Source organism: Cariama cristata, unplaced genomic scaffold, assembly GCF_000690535.1.
Source record: "Cariama cristata isolate BGI_N322 unplaced genomic scaffold, ASM69053v1 scaffold2595, whole genome shotgun sequence".
NCBI classification, from domain to species: domain Eukaryota; kingdom Metazoa; phylum Chordata; class Aves; order Cariamiformes; family Cariamidae; genus Cariama; species Cariama cristata.
Genome location: NW_009615626.1, coordinates 6,102 through 28,838, shown reverse-complemented (window position 1 = coordinate 28,838; position 22,737 = coordinate 6,102). Strand labels below are relative to the sequence as shown.

Here is a 22,737-nt window from a genome sequence, read left to right as displayed (position 1 = left end):
GGAACAACAGCTAGGCTCTTCAAAGTCTAGCAAATGTATAGATGAAAGCATAATTTGCAAGCTTTGTTTCCAGTACCTGTAGCAGGGGAATTCCACAGCCTCACTTTCTGGCTGTCCTTCTTCCCTCACTATCACTTTGGCAAGGTACCAGCCACTGCTTCCTCCTTTGCCATCATGCCCTATCCTCACCCTCCTCACCTGCTTCAGCGTTACTGCTTCAACGAAGAACTCATCAGCCTTTGAGAGGGAAAAGAAAAAAGGTAAGGAAATATTCTTCTTAAAAACAAGCAAACAAACCAAATTTATTATTGTAGTCAAACCAACATCATCAGCACGCCGTGAGATAATTCTTCACAAGATGAAGGAGAAAGTACGAATTAATTTACCAAAGAATGAAAGCTTGAATATTTGTGCTAGATGTATAACATTAGATTTACAAATATATGATCTGCCAGCATTTTAAATCTCCCACGTCACTGCATGCCCTCCACAACTGTAAAAAAGAAAAGTAATTTGATTATTAGGAAGTTCATACAGAGAGGCAGGAAATCCAAGTTCAAACCCCTGCTCAGATATCAGCTTTCTGGGAAATCTGGGGCAGGTGACTTCAGATCAAATGCACAGAGGTATTTAGAGGTACAGTTCAAAGACACTATCCCACGTTAAACTCAGATGACATGGACTACTGAGTACAATTTAACCCAGCCTTTTCCTGGCGTGCAAGCATCAGACACGGCTGCACATGGGTATTTCCAGCTGCTCCATGAGTTGTGTTGGGAGGTTGGTGTGAACCTAATCCAGCAGCTAAATACCCTTAATACCCCACAAGAGACACGAATTTTATGTCTCTCTCTTTTTTTTTTCCTTTTTTTTTTCCCCTGGAAAAGGGCTCAAATCACCAACCTATGGGTTAGCCCAAGTGATGGTCCCTCAAGACCAGAGCTCTGGTACACAAGACCGTACTGGGACCAGCAGTTCCCAATGGCTGAAGGAAGAGAGAGATACCAAACGGGTGAGTTAGTCCTCTCTGAATCAGGCCAGACGAATACCTATAGTACATGTACAGACACACACGTCTATGGTAAATGTAAACGCACAGCGTATCTGAAGCACATAGCCCAAAAACCAGACATAACTGCTGTGGTTACCATCTGGCTGAGATGTTTCGCTAGGTAAGAGAAAGCTGACCAAACACTGGGATTCATTTATTCTTCATTTCCCAAAAGACCATGAAGCAAATACAGTGATAGCATATATCCAGCTAGCTCCCAGAAAGAGTGGTGGTAAGGCAATATTTATTTAAATGTTTAAATTTATTAAAACAATCATAATTTTACCATCATTCAGGACTCCAAACTCACCTTTGAAATAAAGACAACTAAACATATTACCACTGTTTTAAGTGTTAATGGTGGGCTTACGTACATGAACAAGTGTCACTTACGTCCTCAAGACTGCTGAATTGGGGATTTAAGGTATCAAAACCTCACTGACTCAGTCATAGTCAATGAAATCTAATTTATTAGGCCCGATGTTCATCTTACTTATTAACGGCTGATATAAACTAATGAGTAAGTAACTAAATGAAACCACAGCAGGGCAAACACCTAATTTAGAGGCATCTTAAAATTTTACCTTCTATAAAAGCTGTTAGTTTGCATCTGCAAGCAGACTTTTCAAGTTAAATTAGTAATCAAAGTACTATTGGTTTAAGTGGCTGTAGATCAGAGACCGCACTGACTTAGCTACATTTCTTTTTAACAGGGCATCTGAGTTAATCAGTATAGGTATACTCATTCAGTCTCTTGAATATATGAGCTCTAAGTTTGTTAGGATCAATCCTTAAACAGCTTCCAATTCATTCTCCAGCTTTCAGCTCCTCATGCCAAGAGAGCAGATTTCTATTAAAAGGTTCCAGTTTGGTTTATATCATCTGAATACTATTAATCACATGAATTGATTTCCAAAATTATTTTTCCTTTTTTTTTTCCCCCCCTTCAAGCAAGTTACCCTAGAACTCATTTTTGGGAGTAAAAATAAAATAGTTCTCATCTGTGTTTAAAATATTTGTATCTTCTGTGAATCAAGCATCTTTCTTTGGAATTCCATTTAAACAATCTTCAAACCACTACCAAAATGTGACTCATTTTGCTACCATTTTGACAAAACTAGATCGCCAAATGACAAAATGCTGTCCTTTACAGCTCAGACCTACCTTTTAAAAATAAAAAATCTATGATGTAATTGTATAAGCAAAAATACGATGTTTGCAATGTCCATGTCTGCAAACCTTTATATCATTTAGAGCAGAAGGAACTTTCACACTACGTAAATGCCACATGTTTTCCACAGACAGGCCTTACAGGCACAAGAAAACCTTGATGAAAGTTCTTTTAAAGTCTAAAAAACTCAGTGGTTTCAGTGAAGAACTGGAAATCCTGGACACTCAAAGGCAAATCCAACATGTTAATGCACATTTCAGAAGCCTAAATTCAATGGTCAATTTTGAAAACATGGTCTTTTATCCTCATTTTCTTTCCATTCCAAATCTTCAATCAAATAATGACACAAACAATGGGAAATCTGCAGAGTTCTGCAATCAGATTCTCAAAATCTCCTCCAGGAGATACTGATTACATTTTACCAGCCTAAGTTGGACCCTAGAGATCCAAAATGTGCCTCATAATTGAATACATATTAAGTAGATTGACCCCACAGATCAGATCAGCACACTATTTACTTGTTAACGCTGCAAGGGCTTTAACTACAGTTTGACCTCTTCGTTATCTCCAGCTTTCCAGGGAACAAGTTCTATCTTCAGTTCAGGTCATTTCCACCCCCCTCCATTCAGGACACAGGCATACAAAAACATGTTGAAAACCAGATTGAAAATAAGACAAAAAAACTGAGTGCAGCACGGTTGAAGGGAGACTGGAGGAAATGTAAAGGAAACACATTAGCCTTTTGGTTTTGATTTTCACTTTAAATAAGATGCTCTTTCTTCCTTTGCCCCAGCACTCAAATTTTTGCCCTATTAGATGGAGGGGGAAAGGCTCCCACTCATTCTTGGAAGACGGACAGATTTCCCAGAAGCCTTCCCCAATCTGAAGATGCAATTTCAACAACCAGTATTTAGCTGGGGAGCAAACCAGGAGACTCTTTTATGATCATATGGATGTCAAGCAAGAGCACACTGTCCCTGACCTAAATGTCCCTCCAACTGCGACCTTTTATGATGCTCTGTGGACATGTTTTATTTCTCCCTACTGCCCTAGCCCAAACTGGCAAGGAAACCAGCCAAGTTCACAGATATACATCTCAAAAAAAAAAAAAAAAAAAAAGATAAATCTACAAACCATGACACACTTTAAAATCCATCTTAAGGAGCTGCTGTATGAACTTACATTGCCTTTTTCAAATTTATTGACAGTGTTGATGCAGTTGTAGAGAACGCGCTCTCCCGTGTCTCCCTGGTCACCGATGAGGCAGACAAAGACGTTGGCATCTGTGCCGCTCCCACTTACCGTCCCAGTGCAAACCGTCACCCGGTATTTTATCACTGTGGAGACATATATTAATAAAACAATTTCAGCAACACAATTAATCGCCATTTAAATTTACTGCATTTTCCACAGACTTGCAATTAATTTTAAGTGTTCATACTTCCAGCTGGTACTTCTGCTGATGTATTGACTTTTACACTTCCATGTTATCACTAGTAAAAGAAAAAAAGCCAAAATAGGAAGGCCTGAAATGTTAAGAAAACCCGTAAAACCCCTCCAAAGAAGGACACAAAAATGCCATACCCTTCATATAAAACCCCATGAACTGGAGCGCATAGCCTCCTCAGGGCCATAGCCCTCCTACCTTCCCTCCTGCCTTCCTGAGAGAGTCCTGCTGATGGGGGACCATGCAACAACATATTTGGGGAAAATGTCATTTTCAGCATTCAGTGGCATGGCAGGCAAACAAAAAGAATTAAAAAGGGCCGAGCACTCAGGGACCTGAAAAACGGGCTCTTCATGTTGGCTTTATGGGGAAAGACAAGCCCAGTTGGCCCATTTTCTTGGGACCCTCATAGTGCAGGAGGTTGGATTGTGTCTTGCCTCCTCGTCACCTTTGAGATCTTTATTTAGGATTTTGCTGGATGGATTTTGAGCTGCCGCTTTTCTCCCCCCACCCTGCCCTCATCTCTACCCTCCCATCCCACTGGGTGAAGGATTTCCAGAAGAAGTTTCACAATGAAGAACCAGCCCACAGACCAACCTTCAGGAGAGATAGATATCTTTTTCTCCGGCATCGAGAAGGGACAAGAAGCAACGCTCCCACCCTCCCTCCAAAACCTTCCTGCAAACCTAACACACGGGTGCTGCGTCTCGCGTCTCGCTTCACGGAAAGTGCCTGCATTTGAACTCAAGCAGCCCTCTCAACAGTTGATTAAAAATACATTTCAAAACCAGGTTTATTTACATTTTAATAGCATCTGCAATTACAATTACTCTTCCTCTTCTGAGGAACTGCTCAGCTGCATGCAGATCACTGAGTTCATCGGAAATTTCAGGAAACAGGGGACTGGTGGTCTACAGAGTATGGAGCCCCATTGGGTGCTTTGATGGAAATAAGAGAAATCCTGATGTTCACCTTGAGGTATTCTGCTCTTCAGAATTCTCCCTTCAAGTACATTTAGTTCTTGTGACACACAGTCAAGACAGAAGTGACTGCTTCAGGAAGCCAACACAAAGTTCTGCAGCTTTCCTTAATTAAATCTCCAGTTCAAGTACGGTTAACCCAATAAATCGTTCTGATTACTCACACATGCTGAAAGGTGCCGATGCCTTTGCACAACTGCTCTGTGCAACTTCCTCCACATTTATACATACATCTGCATAAATGTGCATACAACGAAGGAAACCTTCAAAGCCCAAAAATTATTGTTAAATTTTAGATTGCATTTCAGCTAAGCTTGCTTTCCATGAACATCCCTTCAAACCTGGCATTTCACATTTTAAGTGAGACTGGAAAAAAATACAAGTTTGAGGGAAAAAAAAAAAAAAGCTCTGGAAACAATTGTGCTGTGGCCAGATCTCTTCAATCTGCTCAGAATAAGAGCCTGGGATTTCTGAGGCTTCATGCAGCTAATGATGCACACAGAAAATACTGCAGAGAGAAAGTGCCAGAAAGAGAAGCAAATTGAATTGCATGGGTCTGCCCGCACATCCCTTACACAAAGAGGGTTTCTTTCTATTCAGGTCCTAAGCGAGCCCCTGCACGGAGCCTGTGGCTCTCACCTGGCATGACTTCAGTCACTAGAGATCCCTCCGCAGGGAGCTCCCGCACGATCTCATTGTCGTCTTCATTTATATCTAGCCAGCGGCCGCAGTTGAATGAATATTTTTCTTTTGTCAGCGTTTTCAGCAGAGTTACCTTCATTAAACCAAAACACCGCATGAGTTCAGAGGCTTAAAGACAAAAAAGCAACAAGCTCCTGACAGGTTTTTTGCCTGGGAAGCAAGAGTAGGTAGAAGCAGAGAAATAACACACATTAATAATGAGACCGTCATTCCAACTCGTGCACCGCAGTGATGCATGGAGTAAAGTCTGTCATAGTTGACGGTTTTTCATTCCTCCTTTCTCCAATCACTCCATGATGCTGTGCAAGTTTTGATGGATACTGTGGCTCTTAGTAATTACTCATCATATGCCACTGTATCAATCCACAGAGCAAACCATGGATGATGCTTGCACTGTTGGTTCTCAAAGTTCAAAATCAGCACATGGCACACTGAGAAAACACCCAGAAAATGGCAGCAAGCATGATCAAAGATCTGCAGTAGCTTCCAAAGGAGTAATGAGCAAATAACGTGGGGCTCTGCTGATGGTTGGTAAAGTGGGTGAGGGAAGGGTATGACAAAGGTCCACAAAATCACAGGTGGCATAGAGAAGGCAGAGAGGGGTCAACTATTCGCTCTCCTGCTACAAGAAACACAGGGCATCAGTTGATGATTGTAGAGCAAAGTTCAAGCAAACAAATGGACACGAGCGACCTATGAAGTCCTTGCCAAAAGATATTATGGTTGCTAAAAGTTTAAATGTTCAAGGGGAGACTGGAACCTTTGAACAAATAAATGGAAGAGAAACCTAATAAATGCATTGTGTTTAGTAGATCTGTTCAGGAAGTAAGTCTCCAACTGGAAATAGTTGAAAACTGGAAGAATGTTAGGGGGAAGTATCATAAATGCTTGTCCTCTTCTTACTGTTCTCTAATCATGCACTTACGTGACACGGGAGAGAGGATGTTGGGCTAGGTGGACTTTCAGCCTGACCAGTATGGCTGTTCTTGTGTTCTTGTCATAGAAAATGGAAGCCTGCTCCTACATGAAGCAAGTCTGGCATGAAATGTGTGAGGACTGGAACAAAGCATCATTAAGGTTTCAACTAAGTTCCTAGATGCTAAAGTGGATGCACAAGTGATGGGATTCGTGAGCCATGAGCCTGATAAATCCAGAGAACACAGAATCATAGAATCATTATGTTTGGAAGAGACCTCAAAGATCATCAAGTCCAACCTTCTACCCAATGTCACCATGCCCACTAAACCCACTAAACCATGTCTTGAAATGCCACATCTAAATGTTTTTTGAACACCTCCAGGGATGGTGACTCCACCACCTCCCTGGGGAGCCTGTTCCAATGCCTAATGATTCTTACAGTGAAGAAGTTCTCCCTAATATCCAAGCTGAACCTCCCCTGGCACAACTTGAGACCGTTTCCTCTTGTCCTATCGCTAGTTACCAGGGAGAAGAGACCGACCCTCACCTGGCTACACCCTCCTTTCAGGTCATTGTAGAGAGCGATCAGGTCTCCCCTCAGCCTCCTCTTCTCCAGACTAAACACCCCCCGCTCCCTCAGCCGCTCCCCACCAGACTTGTGCTCCAGGCCCTTCACCAGCCTTGTCGCTCTTCTCTGAACACGCTCCAGCACCTCAATGTCCTTCTTGTAGTGAAGGGCCCAAAACTGAACACAGTATTCAAAGTGCGGCCTCACCAGCACAGAGTACAAAGGGATGATCACTGCCCTGGTCCTGCTGGCCACACTGTTTCTGATACAGGCCAGGATGACATTGGCCTTCTTGGCCACCTGGGCACACTGCTGGCTCATGTTCAGCTGGGTGGCTGTACACAGGCAGATTGATTTCATGCATCTTCACCATGTTTGCTTGGACAGTTTGGCCCAAATTGAATCCTAGACGTGCTGTCAGATCCCTCTTTTCCTCCCTGAACACAATTTCTGTGCAGGAAAAGAGAATATCCCAGGGAAATATACAGCTATGGAAGGTCTAAGCGTTCTTGCTCATCATCTGTGAACGAACTAATAGACATGATTACAGTGGCGCAAAGTGTAACCAGTACTTTCTTGTTGATAAAGACCACAGCCAGACACCTTCTCCCACTACATGGTGAACACAGCAGTATTTGATGCCCACTCCCCACTGGAGAGGTGTTTGGTTGCATAGGCTTTCACAGCTCCCTGACAATGCAGGAGAGCAGGATCTGTCAAAGCACATTAGAGGCACACAAGAAAAATCTCTAAGCAGTAAATTGTGAATTATCATCACAGTTATTTATGGCTGCAGAGCAAAGTGTATGTTTTGTTAAGCGCAGAGATGGAGGAGTATGGGTGAAGCTTAGAGATGAACTTGCTGCCTTGCAGACCTAGGCGAGGGCTGAGAGCATGGTAATCATTGCTGGTAAAACAAAGGACTTGTGACAGAAGATCAAGCAGATCACTTTTTATTTCCCAAACAGCACAGTGCTGCTCTCTTCTGCACCTTCTCCATGGGCTCCTCCAGTCTGCAAGTGCCCATCTCCTGCAGCGGGGCTGTCAGCACTTCAGGGCAGGTTATACTCCACTGTACAACAGGTCTCTGCCATCATCAGTTTTTCATTATCACCAGCCTAAATAGGCCACAGAAGGAGTGGGTTTGCCTCTCTGTACAGTAATGATGTCTAAGAGTAGGAAGCTTTCTGAAGAGCAAGGGAAAAAAAACCCTGGCAGCAGCGAGGGGTTACTACAGTGGTCTGACGCTGGAAGGATGGGGAAAATGTGATTTTCACCATCGATCCGGGCTGTTGGGAGTTGACATTTCCCATGGCTCTCATTTCCCATACATAGCCAAGCTGAGCTGAGAGGGACAGGAAGGAGAAGGAACTTCCTCCAAAAAAACATGCAATGAATCCTTCTCTCCCCGTATATTCTTGCAAACACTACGATGTGCTCCCTTCTTATCCCTGCTTCATGTAGTCTTTCCACTGTCTGTAAAAGAAGGCACCACTGACCACTGCACATCAAACTCGGATGCCAGTTGAGAGATGCAGTGACCCAGGACTGGTAGAGCAGAGCTGTGTGACCAATCTGGCTTTTCAGGTCTACCTTCCCTTGCCGTCCCCTCACCTTATTCAGATGCCAGCCAGCAAAAGGATTTCTTTTCTCATGCCATATCCGAAGCTTGTAAAACGTACCCAGATCAGGGAGCTCGATCTATAGAGGGGGAAAGAAGTACATTGTCCATTTCTGTAAATCGCAAAGCATGCTCACAAAGGACACCTCTGAACATCTTTTAAGAGCCAAATCAGAGAGGAGTCAAAAACTAAAGGAAAAAAAAAATTATGTGCTTTAAAAGTAATAAACCCTACTCCGCAAAGACAGCTTGATGCCTCTCTTCTCAGGAGAGGAGAATATATAAGTTGAATCCATACAGTTTTGATCATGAGAGCTCCTTGAAACCACTGCTCCCAGTAAGAACTAAGACCAGTTCTCTAAGCTTCAGCTTTTTCTCAAACAGGGTCTGCAAAGCACAGTCACTCTTCCTCCAGAAGATGTTTAAGGCTGCTGGTGCAAAGTGGGTAAATGTTTTGGCTACAGGCATTAAAATCCTTTGTTTCTCAATTTTTCTCTGACCAGTCCCCAGTTAACTTTTAGACATATTTGTTCCTAAAGACAAGACCATCCCCATCCTCCAAACTCAATATGCTGTTGAGCTCAGCCCCAGACATTCACGGAGGCTCATGTCCAAGGAGACTGAAGACCAAATCACCAAGGAGAGCAAACGCCACTGCTAATTCTCCTGTAAATAGCTAATAACCACTTAGGCACTGGGCGAAAAATAGATAAATTATTAGCTTTAGAGAGGTATGGCCTAAATGGGTGGAGCAGTCCATAATATGAGTGGGGCCATGCCTGATGGGGAGACTGTCTGCTTCAGGAGCCACAGAGGAGATGTGGTACTTAGTACTGCTATAACTTGAAGTCATCACCACCTCAACACTCAGGAACACCAACCTAAGCCCTGTTTGGAGAAGACAAACCATACCCATAGGTAGGTAAATCATTTTCATCACCACCAAACTGGATGACTTCACCTCCACTTCAGAAGGATCTACTGAGGTAAAGATCTCATGCTGATGATTTTCTGTGCAGGGTTGAAGCTAATGCCCTGGAAAACAATATCAAGCCAAATTTACCACTTGCAGAAGATTCATACCATGAACTTGTCAGTCTGTCCAGTTTCAAAGTTGTCTGAGTTGTTGTCCAGCTTCATCTCATCTGACTTCCCCTTGTCTCCATAAATCTGGAAGAAGATGGTGGCATCTGTCCCTGCATTCTTAATGTCACTTGTCCAGATCCACAGGGACCAGGGGTTTTCTACAAAGAAAAGTTCAAGACATTTTGTTTAAAAAGTAATTTTTAAAGATGTCCTAGTAAAAAACAAAATTCTCATTCTTTCCCCTGGGTAGTAGAGAGGGCAGGATGGTATGAAAGAAGATCAAGACATTTTACCCTCTTCTGCACAAAGATAATCAGCTGCTACATGACAGATCGGAATGAGATTGCCAGGAAATATAATTCTGTGTTTTCATTTAAAATAAAATGAGAAAAACTATAAATCACCACTTTCCAGGTGAACCATATTCTTCTATATCACACATTACTAGCAGGGTAATCCAGGCATGTGCTCAATCTCTGCAGTTTCAGTGTATTTCTCCAACACCTACAACTCTAGATTCGAAGACCGTTTTAAAGCCAGGGAAATACCGACAGCTTTCTTTTTGTCAATGAGAAAGAGTCTCCAGTGACTTGTGTACGGTGCAGGGCAGCTCCAGGTAGCTCCCAAAACTTGCTCCAGATGATCTGTGTCTGGAACAAGGAGCCGTATGGATACAGCCATGTACCACTTCGTCCTGAGTTTTCAAGATCACTTCATCAAGAGCCTTCCTGAGACCGGATCGACTACCCCATGTATGACTTTCGCGGGACGGGCTGGCTCAGAGCCTGTTTACGTATCTCTAGCCAGGATGTATCATGTGGGGCAAACATGCTCAGAGCAATGTAAAGATATTTTTCAAAAGTTTTTAAATTATTTAAATAATTATTTAAATAATCCCTAAATCCCACCCAACTTTACTTAGCACTCGTATTACTCTAAGTGACATGCCCAAGGATCGGGGAGCAACGCTACAGAATTTTCATCTCTTAAGTCTTCATCCAACATTTTAACTGTAAGAGCAGTCCACCTGCGGCAACTTTACGTTGGTTTTCATACCAGAGGATGGTTGCATATATAAAGGTGACACTATTTCCTCTAAAGAGCCCCTCATCTGCGTTCTTTATTGTTAATCATGAGTTTCACTTCTGCAAGCCTTGCAGCACCTACAGGAGAGGGAACAGGCTTCTTTCCTGACTCAGACATCAGCTGAATTATTAACAAATCCTAATGAAAGAACTGCTAACCCTTTCAGTGTGCCTGAGCCCACATGAGCACAGCTTGACCTTCAGAGCCCAGAATGGAATATAAAAATACTATGACATGCATATAAATTAGATTTTTTTACCGATCTATTCAGACTTTGACTGTAAAAAAGAGGTAACAGCTTCTCAAAAAATGAGGGAGAAGAGGCAACTCTCTTTTAGCAAAAGTTTTGCCCCTATTTTAATAAGATGCAAAATGTTCACGACCATTCCTTTCCAAAAAGCACCAGCAAGTTTTATCTGAGCAGAAACAAAGCCAAGGCAAGTTTGCGTACAGCATGTGATATAGCAGGCTGCTGTATCTCCCCGGGGAGAAGAGCAAGGGCAATTCAGACACCAGAGACTTCTCTCATCTGTCTGGTTTGGCCTCCCTGACCTCTTGCTGGAGGAAAGGAGGAGTGATGCATGCAGGGAGGGGGGAAAAGGGAACTTGTACCAGGATTAAACGCTGATAGAGGGCTGTGAGGGAGAAACCACACAGGGAGAAATGTGGGTGAGCTAGGTCTGCAGCTGCCGGAGGAGACCACACATTTCCCCAAATACCCATCATCATCATCCTCCCAGGGCTCATTGGGCATATTCCCCTGTTTCCTATCTCTTCACATCAAGGGATCCAGGCAGTTGGGAAATTCTCGGAGCCAGAGCAAATATTCCCCAGGGCACAAACACCAGGGAGGGTTAGACCTGACACAACATTTTCCAGGATAACATTCAAGATAAGAGGGGGGAGGGGGTGTAAAAAAAAAAAAAAAGCTAAGAATAAATACGAGCTACATATCAAGCTGCAATCCACTGGGGGAACAGCTTGCAAACGCTGCACAGGGAGCCATTTCACCATGGATACCCAAAGTGAGGTTGAAGCAAGCTTTGATCGGCTCTACAGAAAGGGACGGTCCTGTATGCACAGGGAGATGGGCGAGATGACATAATAGGTCTTTTCTAACTCCAAGTCTTACGCTTCTATAATCTGGCAGCTAAAGGTCACAGATTTCTCAAGGCTAATGTTCTCTGTCTATCTCCTGCACTGCGGCAGCAGGGGAATTAGCCTGTCAATAACAATCAGAGCTGATAATAGAGGGTTAAAGGTTGCAGATGCTTTAGTTAAATGGACCGAGTCAGAGGCGCAATGTGGTTATAACACTGACTAACATTTAGATAAAGCTTATTTAAATGAACTGCTGTTTAAGCAGGAGCCCACCCGAAGCATTCGGATTAAACTCTATTATCCTAATCAAAACATTCTGCTTACACATAGGCAGTGGGGCAGGCAAGAAGGCAGCGATCCCTTTTGCTTGGTGCAAAACCCGCCGGGGATGCTGGGTGCTGGAGCCGTGTGCGGATGGATGAACATGCCGGTACACTGCCCTGCACCTCCCAGCAAACTTGTGTCATTGCCTCCTGCTAGAGAAAAGGCTTCAAACGCAGAGCTCGTGTGCCTCGGGGGGCACGTTTGGCAGCTGGACAGGACTAAGAGCTGGGTTTTTTTAACTCTAAGGCCAAGATTAAAAAAGTTGAGATTAATGGGAAGAGTTTGCTTTTTCTTCCTGTTTTCCCCCAGGTTTGTCTTTTTATTATATTTAGGTTTCGTTTCCATCTGCAACAGGAAAGGTTTGCTTCTGTAGTGATAAGAGACATAGCCTGGCTTGTTTGCAAAGGTGAGATGGCAGCTGAGGCAGCCCGGAGCCCAGTGAACCTAGGAAAACTGCCAGATCCAATTTCTTCCTCCCTTGAAAAAATGAGCACAATTCTTCAAAATATTTTAAAAGCTTCATTTTAAACTCCCCAAACCAGGATGTTCAAAGTTGCAACTCAATTCACTTGAGCCTCTACTTGACCATGAGTCTACCCAAGTCATGTTGCATGGGTGACACTCAGGATGCTGTTGGGCGAGGGGAGTTCACAGGAGGCTCCTGGGCACTTGTACCTACTTTTCAGTCTTCTCTGGCGCAGGGAGACCATTTCATAGAGTTCCCTCTCGATGAGACCATCTCCTTCATCTTCATCCAGCCATTTCCCGCACGGGAAGGTTTGCTCAATACCAGTGAATGGGCAGTAAACCACCACCTAGGAAAAGAGACTGGGAAGGTGAGTTTGAATATTCTGTTACTGGCAGCCGTTATACTGAAAACTTAAGTAACTGAAGCAAAGACAAAGTTGGAGATCTTGGTCCTGCTCTCAAAATGAGGTTTTCTGGACCAACATGAACTGGACTGATTGCACGATTTCCAATTTGGAGTATAGCTAGGACCCATCTGTCCTGTTATTGCCGTTTTTCCAGAAGTATATCGAAACGAGTCAACCAAAAAGAGGTAAAACGCCATGAGGGGAAGGGAACAGGAACAGGCAATGTGGCTGCAGGAGTCAGCGTCGTGTGCAGCACGTGCCCTGCACCACACCAGGGCACGGTCAGGTTTTGCAGGAAACACAAGATATAAAAAAGCCCTCCAACACATCCTAAGCTGATTTTGCTTTCCAGGAAAACTGCATTTTCTTCTAGCTTCAGGGTAGGCAGCTGCCTCCCTCTCCACTCTCCCATTAGCTCCTGCTGATCTTGTACATCATCTCACATCATGTATTGCTCCACCACCTCCCAGTAACAGCGACGGTCAGCCTTTTTTTTTTTTTTTTTTTTTCCTGAGCTCCAAAGCAGCATCTAAAAAGTTCAGGAAAGTCTGAGTATAGATAATAACTTTGAAATGTTCATCACAATCCCAGGCTGAATTTCTGTCCAGCCCCTTGAGTGAACATCTGAAGGTGCTTTTGGCGCTGAGCAAACAATAATCTCTATCTTTGTGACTGCAAAGGGACAATCAACCCAATTAGCGAGTGATTGACTTATGCATCTAATATGCCTTTGAGGCAATCAGCTACTACCATGCATTATGTATACTATTGACTTGTTAAACCAGGGATATTGTCATCCAAAGAAAAGCAGATTTTTTTAATTTATTTATTTATTTTAAACCGTATTTAGTTCTCAGGGTCTGGTTGTGAATAGCAAACAGTCTGACACCTGCCTACACACAAACAACTTCTTCTCACCTTCTCACAAAACCAACCAGAACTGACGCCACAATTATCATGCCCAATGGTGACTCTGCTGAGAGGGCTGAGAAGAGCAGCTATCTCCACGTTAAAGAGATCTGTCCTGGCACGCTCAAATTCACCTCCTTCCAAGAAAATCTTCCCGCTGTTCTTTAAGCCTTTGGAGCCATGAAGGATTACGTGGATCTTGGAGTTTGTGCCAGCTCCTCTGATATCTCCCGTCACTACGGCAACGTTGTATACAATACCTGAAAGAATCAGAAATTCAGCAAGGAAGAAAAGAAAGGAGGAAAAAAGGCTGAGAGTAATAATTTTGATTGGATTTACATTGTATTCTACCAGTTTCCCACTGGTGACTTATACACAGTGCAATCCTTCATTTGTTTTTATCCCACACATACCTCTGAGAAATGCACAGAAATACCTACAGACTGCGCAAGAGAAACAGGTTTGTGGCAACAAACTCCCTGTCGCATGGCCCAATGGAAAAAAGTACGGTGTTTTTATCACCATGTGATGATGATTAGGTGAAGAAAGGCAAAAAAAATTGAATTGGCAACTAAGTCGCTTGATCTTGAGACATACCAAGCACCTAACATGTCAGAGGATGCTGAGATGATGGAGAAGTACTGCTTTAAACAGTGGTGGCAAGATCTATAGCATCACAAAACTCTGGAAACTTGGGGTCAGCAGCCTACAATGCTGTTGAAGCCAGCAAGACCTTCTCTGTCGCTGTGAAAACCTAAAGATCTCAGCTAAACAAGGCTTGGGAGAGGTATTAGCCCAGGTGGAAGAAAGAAAAATATTTCTATAAAGAAGTCCATATGCATAAAAGTTTGCTTGTTTTTTTCTAGCTCTAACTGTTGGTCTAAGAAAGGCAACGTTTCTTCCTACGAGCCTTACTTCTGAGAAGGCTCATTGACAGGCATATCTTAGACCTGTGTCAGGCCATCAAATAGAGAGACATCTCTGTAACTGTAACAGCGTTTTAATGAGCATGTACGGAAGAGTTGGGGCCCAAGCTAAGTTCTTCCTTTGCTTAAATCACCCAGAAATTTCAATAGGGACTTCAGATGAAGTAGAAACATCAGAACTCACTCTCTTCTAAACAATCCTCTCTCTGAAGTTCATGTTAAGTATTATATTCAAGCATGTTTTACTGTGCATGTATCTTCAACAAACCCCGTGACAGCAGAAAAAAAAATGCATAGTCATGAATGGTAAAAAATAAGGTAAGCTTTTAGTAAATGAATTGCATTGTTTTCAGATTTCTTTTCCATCTTCCCCTAATTTTTCCCAACATGCATCCTGCGGTCAGGACTCTGCACTCAGACCACTTTCATTGTGCACATGTAGGGCAGAATACGAGGACTGCAGATGTTGTAGACCACGCAATGAAGTCAAGAACAACTGTTCTGTGCGTATTCAAAGTGTTTACCTTTATGTTAACGAATAAATACAGGCAGAACACTACCCAAATAATCTTCTGCTTTGTGGCAGGTTCTCTTATTGAGTTTACATCCAGGTTTCTTTTAAGAGAGACATAACTTTTGGTTGTCTCTGCTCTAACCATGATGGATAATAAAAAAGCTAGTTTTAGGGCTCAGCACTGCCTTTCTTGTTTTGTAAAAAGACGCGTAGTTCCCCAGCCAAGAACCTGAAGTACAATATGTCCTACTGTGTGGCGCATTGGTGACTGTGGAAATAGCAATCCACTTTCTGCAAGCTGGTGAGCGACTTGCTGAAATACAAGCCAGATCTTTCATCCTCTGCCCATCAGCTCCTTATCCAGGTGCATCAGATGATAAATCATCATGTAAGTCCTGCACAGCTTCACCGGTGAGATATGGAGGTGGGAAATACGATGGTAGTTCAGGGACTTTCGCACAAAACAGCCTGTTACCAGCGGGTAGTCCACTGTAGGTCTCCCTAAGCGTAAGGTGTTCAGCCTTCTAAAGAAAACATGGCTAGTAGCATTAATTAGGTCTTTGCATCTCTTGCATTTCCCACCATGGATTCAGCCTATGACTTTACCTGTAGCTTCAGTGCCCCCAACAAGAATGTCCCTCTGGATTTTTCCATCATCTTCATCTAAAGCAAACCAGCGTCCAACTGGGAATTGGTAGACACATTTATTGCCAATGTCTTCAATGATCACCTAAGAGAAAAGAAGCAGCACTTGGCAAAATAACGTGGAAAAAGCAAAGGTGTCACACGAGGGGGTGACAGAAGAGCAGGAGCTTAATGTGCACACTCTCACCTCATATTTAATATATTCAGTACTCAAGTAGATCCCTCTCCATTCCCTAATTAGTACTGACAGAATTTCAGACAATCAGCGAGTAAAAAACCAGGCTTTTTTCTTTTCTTTTTTTATCCAGTGAACTCAATCTGCATCTCTCGCAGTGTACGAGACCAGATGTCTCTGCTAGCAAGACCAGCTGGCTGGCTTGTCTTCTTTCTCTCCGGAGCCCGTTTGCTGGCTACTCTTCTCCATCAGCTGAACGGCAGCTCTTTGTTCTGCTTTGGGAACAGCCTGTCTTCTCTCTTTCTCTCTCTCGGTTTTAGAGCATTGTTATAAAATAATACCAAGGAATTTCAGGACAAATCAAGACCATTGGATCAGCTTGTGTGAACTAGTAATATCGTGTTATCCCACTCAGTTACTTCAGAATGGAAACACTGAAAAAACAGCCATGAAACCCTGTGGTAGGAATAGCTTCTAATTTGGAAGGATTTGGCTCTTGGACCTATCTACATATATATTTTACTGAAACAAGCCAGGGAAGAATCTTCCCCTTTAATACTAGATTAAGCCAACGTTACCCTCTTGGAGTTTCTTGCACCTCCCGCTGAGACATTTCTTGCCTATATCTTCTTCTGGGTTCCTGAAGCTTGCCATAGAGTTACTGCAGTATTTAAAACAAGCAGTAAAGAGTACTGAAGATTTTCAGCCAGAAAAGAAGAAATCAATCTACTCACTTGCACAGCTTATGACTCAGAGGGAAAAATAAAAATAAATAAAAAAATATCACTATTAGGGCTAGAAATTCCTTGCCACTTTTCTCTGCCTTCTCAGCAAACAAGGAGACTCTGAAATCTGTCCTTTCTGATAGATTTGTGAAACTATTCTTTGGGAACCAGAGCTTCCCCTCCTGGCACTGGTCCCACACTGTGCTGCTGCCTGTAGCATTACCGATTCTCGTTGTACCTCCATCGACACAGACAGTAGTGGCTGCCAGGGCTGGGATTGCCAGCATCAGAGAGCAGGGCTGTGCTGGAGCTTAGAGACTGAAATCGATGATGTTCAGGAGAAATATCAGCACTCAGATTCCCCTCTACTAGCTGATCCTCTTTGAGTTCCTGTTAATATGTTTATTCATATATTTAAAGGTGGAAAACCAGCTCTAAGTATAAGCCGTGCTGAAAACACAAGAAACATGAGAAGAACTTGTAATGGTTCTTAGCAGGTTCATCCAGGAGTGACAACGGTAGAGTCCCCAAGTATTGGAGCAAATTACAGAAAAACATTCTGCCGACAGTAGATGATAACTGAGCTCTTTTAGCTCATTCCTCCACCTTCCACTTGAACTTGCAAGGCAAAAGTTGCCTTTTACTTAATCATAAACATCTCGGCGGTTCTTGCAGCAGAACATAGGATTAACGTGTTGGCTGCAACTAGTCATTACTTCAGGCTTTGGGACTTAAGCAACCTAACCAACATTGAAAATCATGTCATGCAGACTTCATCTGTCATGTGAGAATGAGGGTTCTTTTCTGTGGGGTTTTCTCCCCTATTTATTACAGGGAGCGCAACAGCTCTGTTTTTCATCTTCTACATGGGCAACCAATGTAACAACTTTTAGTGTGGCGTATGGTGATGATGGAAAAGCATGTGCTAATATTTGCATTTGTAATACATCAAACCACCCTGTTATCTAGGATTTACAAATTAGGGGTCAGATCTTCAGTGGATTAAAGCCAGCTGTGTTAAACTACACCAGCAGAGGAAAGAAAATGAGATTAGAGGAAAGAGTCATAGATTTCTCCTTTTAAAATATTCCTTCAACCATTTCATTAAAAGCTGCAATACCTTCACGCCTTAGAGCAGGAGATTAAAATGAGGAGGAAAGTGGAAGAAGGGGATTTTTGTGGCAGGTATATCTCTTTTGCTGTGCCAATGATAAATCGCTTAAATTTGGCCAAGCTGTAAGTCTTTGCAAATTTCCAGTGTGAACAGACTCAACAGATATTTCTTAGACTCTGGTATCTTTACTGTCTTGGTAATGAGTTAAGTCAAAGGAGTGAGAGGGGGCTTGGAGGCTCCAGCTTGGAGAATTCCTCCTCATCTGTCAAAGAAACTACAGTGATTGAGACAGAAGTATTATTAGAGCAGGCAAATTCAAGTCTTAACAACTGGATTTTCTCACTGCCACAAAATCGCCTGAGATGCTCAACGATTTACCCTAACCCAAAATGTCCCTCATTTTCCAATTACCCAATTTGAATCTGCTGCACCTGATTTAGGTGCACCACGCTGGCACACACCAGGCTCTGTTAGCACGTCGTCGGTCCCACTTTGCTTTGCAGAAAAAGCAAGTGCTGTAGAGGATGCTTCTGGAAAGGTGAAAATTTGCTTTGTGCCTTTCTCAGTAACCCAGAACCTGTATCACCAGCCAACACCCTTGTGTTTCTTGTCATCGGACCACCAAGAGGGTAAGCAAGTGAGACATTTTGATCCGACAACATGGTTATGTTAAACGTCTCTGGAGTAACTAACCTTTGCGAGGAACCAACCAGCAGAACCACCCTTGTTATTATGCCCTATATTAATTTTCCTTAGCCTTCCCAAATTCGGAGCATCGAGTGTGAACTTGTCCTCTGCTCCCTTTTCGAAGTTGTCTTTGTCATTGTCCAGTTTCCTCACACCTGAGAAAAAATAAATAGAGAAAAACCAAGAGGGAAAGGGTTACTGGCACATGGGTGTTTGTAAGAGAAGAAATATTTAGGAATGTCACCACTGACTGAGTCGAATACTCTCCAGGTACCAGCTCTCTGCAACCAAGATTCAAGGTAAAGGCAGAGGACTTTATAATCTAATAAAAAAGGTACCTTTTTCTTGAGCACACAAAAGACTGGGATTTTCATTCTAATGTCACAGTTACTTACAGCTCTCAGAGTTTTCAGAAACATGTATCCAGATGGCTCTTGCATCTTTTTTTCATATCACCACATTTCCCTTTTATTTTTAATGTCTTTAAAAAATCTTCAAACACTTTAAAAAAGGCTTTGGTCACAAGCTGCAGATTTTGACATTTCAGGACACAGGATTCTTTGCTGCATCACACAGGAAGGATTTATTTTCAAATTAGGACCCAACCAGGGCTATTGGCTTTTCCTGATCCCACAAGAGCTTGCCTTTATGAAAAGTATTAAAGCGCTGACCCCGCTTGCAACCAACGCTGTTCCTGTGCGAGCGATGCTGCGAGTGGGATTGAACCCACCCAAGACACCCGTGCAAGGAAAGGTGTCAGAGGGCAATTCATCCCACTTACCTTAGAAAGCAATACATCATTTTCTAGGGGTGTTATTTCTCTGTGTAGGTATAACAGAGTGCCTGGACAACCAGCTTAGATTTAGAATCTCACTTTCAGATGTCTCCAGTGAGATCAGATGAATCCCCTTGTAAAGTTGGGAGAATTAATCAAGGATGAGATCTATCCACTAGGTTTCATAATCTGTTCAAGGACACTCGGCAGACATTGCATCATTATTCCTTCAATTTGACAGGATAGGGGCAGTATAGAAGAGAGAACATTTGGTCTCTGAGTCTCCAGGAATTTCTACCCACTCTTCTCCATGGCGTGACCCACAGAATTTCATCTGGGCACATCTTTTATTATTATTCAGTTAAAAATATTTTTAAAAAAATTAAATTCAAGTTCCTAGACCACTGATATAGTACAATATATATTAAAAAAAAAAAATAATAAAATAAAAGCTACCACCATTAATTTAAAGCCAGCTAATACAAACCTGGGTTAGATTATCTTTCTAAATGGCCAAGCAGGCTCAGCCACAACCTTTGCCACATCGAAAGGATCGCATTTTCTGTCCAGAGACACAGAAAGATGGGACAGGCAGCTCTCACTGCATGCACTGTAAATACACATAGGTGCTGGATCCCTCAGCAGAATGGCACTTATTGCACTAGTTTATGCTGGCGGTTTATACTGCATTTTCCCAGGGTTTGGGTTTTTTTGATGGTAGGTAGCTTCAGTCATGCTCACAACCCAGCCATGACTTCTGCGCTGCAGACGCAGCTTCCAGAAGCTGTGGATGTGAGAAACCCCAGAGCTAACAACACCATTTGTTGTGCTTTTCACTCAGCCAAATTATTCTGCATTTGCCAGATTGCTGCTGTGTGTTGTTCAGATCACAGGCCTGCAGAGCAGGAAGAAATATTTTAGGAAATGATTTGCATTTAAATACCTGTGTCTCCTTTCTCACCGAAGATATTAATGAAGACATCCGCATCTGTTCCACTGCCGCTAACTTCACCAGTAAAAACTCGGACCACGTATTTGTTGACTGTAAGGAAAGAGGCAGAAATCCCAATACATTGATAACTCAATAGTTTGATACAAAACGTAATAGTACGAACCAACTCAGGCTGTGCTGATGCTGTCTTGAAAAGATGTCTGAACCATGGCTCCTGGTACTCTGACCCTCTCCTCTGTAAGAGGAATAAAATCTACCCAGCGCAAGAGGAACAGATCACTCAGTTCCTGGCCTTGACCTTGAAAGTTGAAATAGATGAGAAGAAGGTGCAAATTTTGATGTTGACACATTGCCATTAAATGAACTCGGACCTACACACCAGCCTTGCTTTTCCAAAACATCAGTGAATTACAGAAGCAGCCATCTGCCTAAGCTCAGACCTGACCCCTCTGTTCCAAATGCTACCCTAGAGCTATTTTTGTAGCTTAGCTTATATTAAGCCTGGCTGGCGACAACAAATGTTTTGAGGAAAGGTCAGTCACACTGCACGAGCACAAAAATTTGAAGGTGATCACCCTGCTACTCTGCCTAGTTTAAAAAAAAAAAATAAATAAAAAAATCCAGTGCTTTCCATTTAATGGAGAAACAGGAGTAAAGCCCAGGAGCTGTGACATGGTGAAGCCACATCGTGTGTGGCACCGAGCAACGCAAAAATCATGTGGGTGAGCCACACCATGAACATTTCACATGTCATGTCAGTGAGTTTGAGAAGCAAGTTCTTCAGAGGGATCAGGGTGGGATTAACTTGGCTCCAAAGAACAGCAAGGGTGAGCTCAGCTTCTTCCGACACCCATGAGAAAGCTCCCACGACCTTCAGCGTGACAATATTCGCGGCAAACACGAGCGACTTTCAAAACCTACCTCCGAAGTCAACCTGACTACCTTGTTCCTCCAAGCAAACCCAGCCATGACAGACATCTAGTGCTGCACCCGCTGTGCAGAACCAGTGCTGGAGACAGACAGCAAGACACAAAGGAAAACTGATAAAGATTAATGTAAAATCTAGCACTGAACACTACATGATGTCATATGTGCCCTCAACAAAGTATCCGTTATACCCTGTATTACCAAGACCTGGCTAGCTGATACTGAGAAGGTCTCTGCCACATCACCTCTTTATTTCCAAACCTGGGCACACTGCTTCTGCAAGAGGGGCAAAGGCACAGGCTGCCTCACACACACCTCCCTAGCCAAAATAAAACTTTTTGCATCATGATCCACGGTGAGCAATTTTTTTCCCTTTGGGAGGTGCAAAGTTAGGGAAGAAGCTTGTCAGGTTTTCCCAGCCAACACCAGAAATTGATTCCCTCAGGAGCTACAGACCATCACAAACCCTGGGTTACCACTCCCAGAGCCTCTTCCACCATAATCAGTCTATACTAAAAATTATTCTAAAAGACAGCATACACTTTGGTGCACATGCCTCTGCTGAGGCAGAGGATGTGAGAACAAGTGTCCGAGAAGTGTTGTTGGATCATCCCCTGAATTATAAAGATGCACTCAGCTCCCGGGGTGAGGAGTACAAGGGCAGAGCCCAAACAGAAGGGAAAATCACCTGTCACGGTTTAATGAGCGTGCTCTGAAAAGGCTAAAAATCGAGCTGACATTCTTGGCGCGCCATCACAAAACATGCCATTACAAATAAAATAATAATGATAAAAGTGCAATAAATACTAAATAACAAGAAAGAAGAGGACAGAGCCAGGCTCAGACAAGGGAAAAAATGCCTTAATGTTTCTCTTTAACTCTTCTGCTGCAGTTCATAGCGCTCAAACCACCTGCTAGAGATGTACCAACACCAAAGGTTTTCATTTGCGTTAGCGAAGGATGGAGATGGTGCAATTTACAGCTCCCATTTGGCCACTAAGCTGCTCTAACTAAAAGTGACCCATTGTACATTGGGATCTTTAATCACAGATCACATTTTTCAAGAAGCTTTGCTCCTTGCACCTCCTCTAGAGTATTTATTCTGATGTCAGTCATTAATTTTCCACTCCGCTTCTCAGGGGCCAGAAGAATCCGACAGAATAAAAGGATCCACAAAAGGACAAGCATCAGCGGCTGAACTTAGATTACCCTTGTAGGATCAGGCTATAGTTGGGCCCGTGCAAACCTCATAAAGTTCAACAAGGTCAAGTGCAAGGTCCTGCATCTGGGTCAGGGCAATCCCAAGCACAAATACAGGCTGGGCAGAGAATGGATTGAGAACAGCCCTGAGGAGAACGACTCGGGGCTGTTGGTTGGCGAGAAGCTCACCATGACCCGGCCATGTGCACTGGCAGCCCAGAAAGCCAACCGTGTCCTGGGCTGCATCCCAAGCAGTGT

At 43.1% G+C, this 22,737-nt stretch overlaps 1 protein-coding gene across 1 annotated transcript in view; it reads right to left on the bottom strand.

Annotated features, from left to right (window-relative positions):
* LOXHD1 (lipoxygenase homology domains 1) overlaps positions 1-21,361 on the bottom strand; it is a gene marked incomplete at its 5' end in the record, with an annotated part of 100,799 nt that extends 79,438 nt beyond the window's left edge. The window contains 11 exons of the mRNA XM_009699881.1: positions 77-237; positions 3,405-3,559; positions 5,289-5,424; positions 8,452-8,538; positions 9,542-9,702; positions 12,735-12,870; positions 13,849-14,099; positions 15,886-16,009; positions 18,632-18,780; positions 20,344-20,442; positions 21,274-21,361. Of these exons, the coding sequence (XP_009698183.1) occupies positions 77-237; positions 3,405-3,559; positions 5,289-5,424; positions 8,452-8,538; positions 9,542-9,702; positions 12,735-12,870; positions 13,849-14,099; positions 15,886-16,009; positions 18,632-18,780; positions 20,344-20,442; positions 21,274-21,361 (1,547 nt within the window). The remainder of the gene's footprint in view (positions 1-76; positions 238-3,404; positions 3,560-5,288; positions 5,425-8,451; positions 8,539-9,541; positions 9,703-12,734; positions 12,871-13,848; positions 14,100-15,885; positions 16,010-18,631; positions 18,781-20,343; positions 20,443-21,273) is intronic.
* Between the last annotated feature and the right edge of the window lie 1,376 nt (positions 21,362-22,737).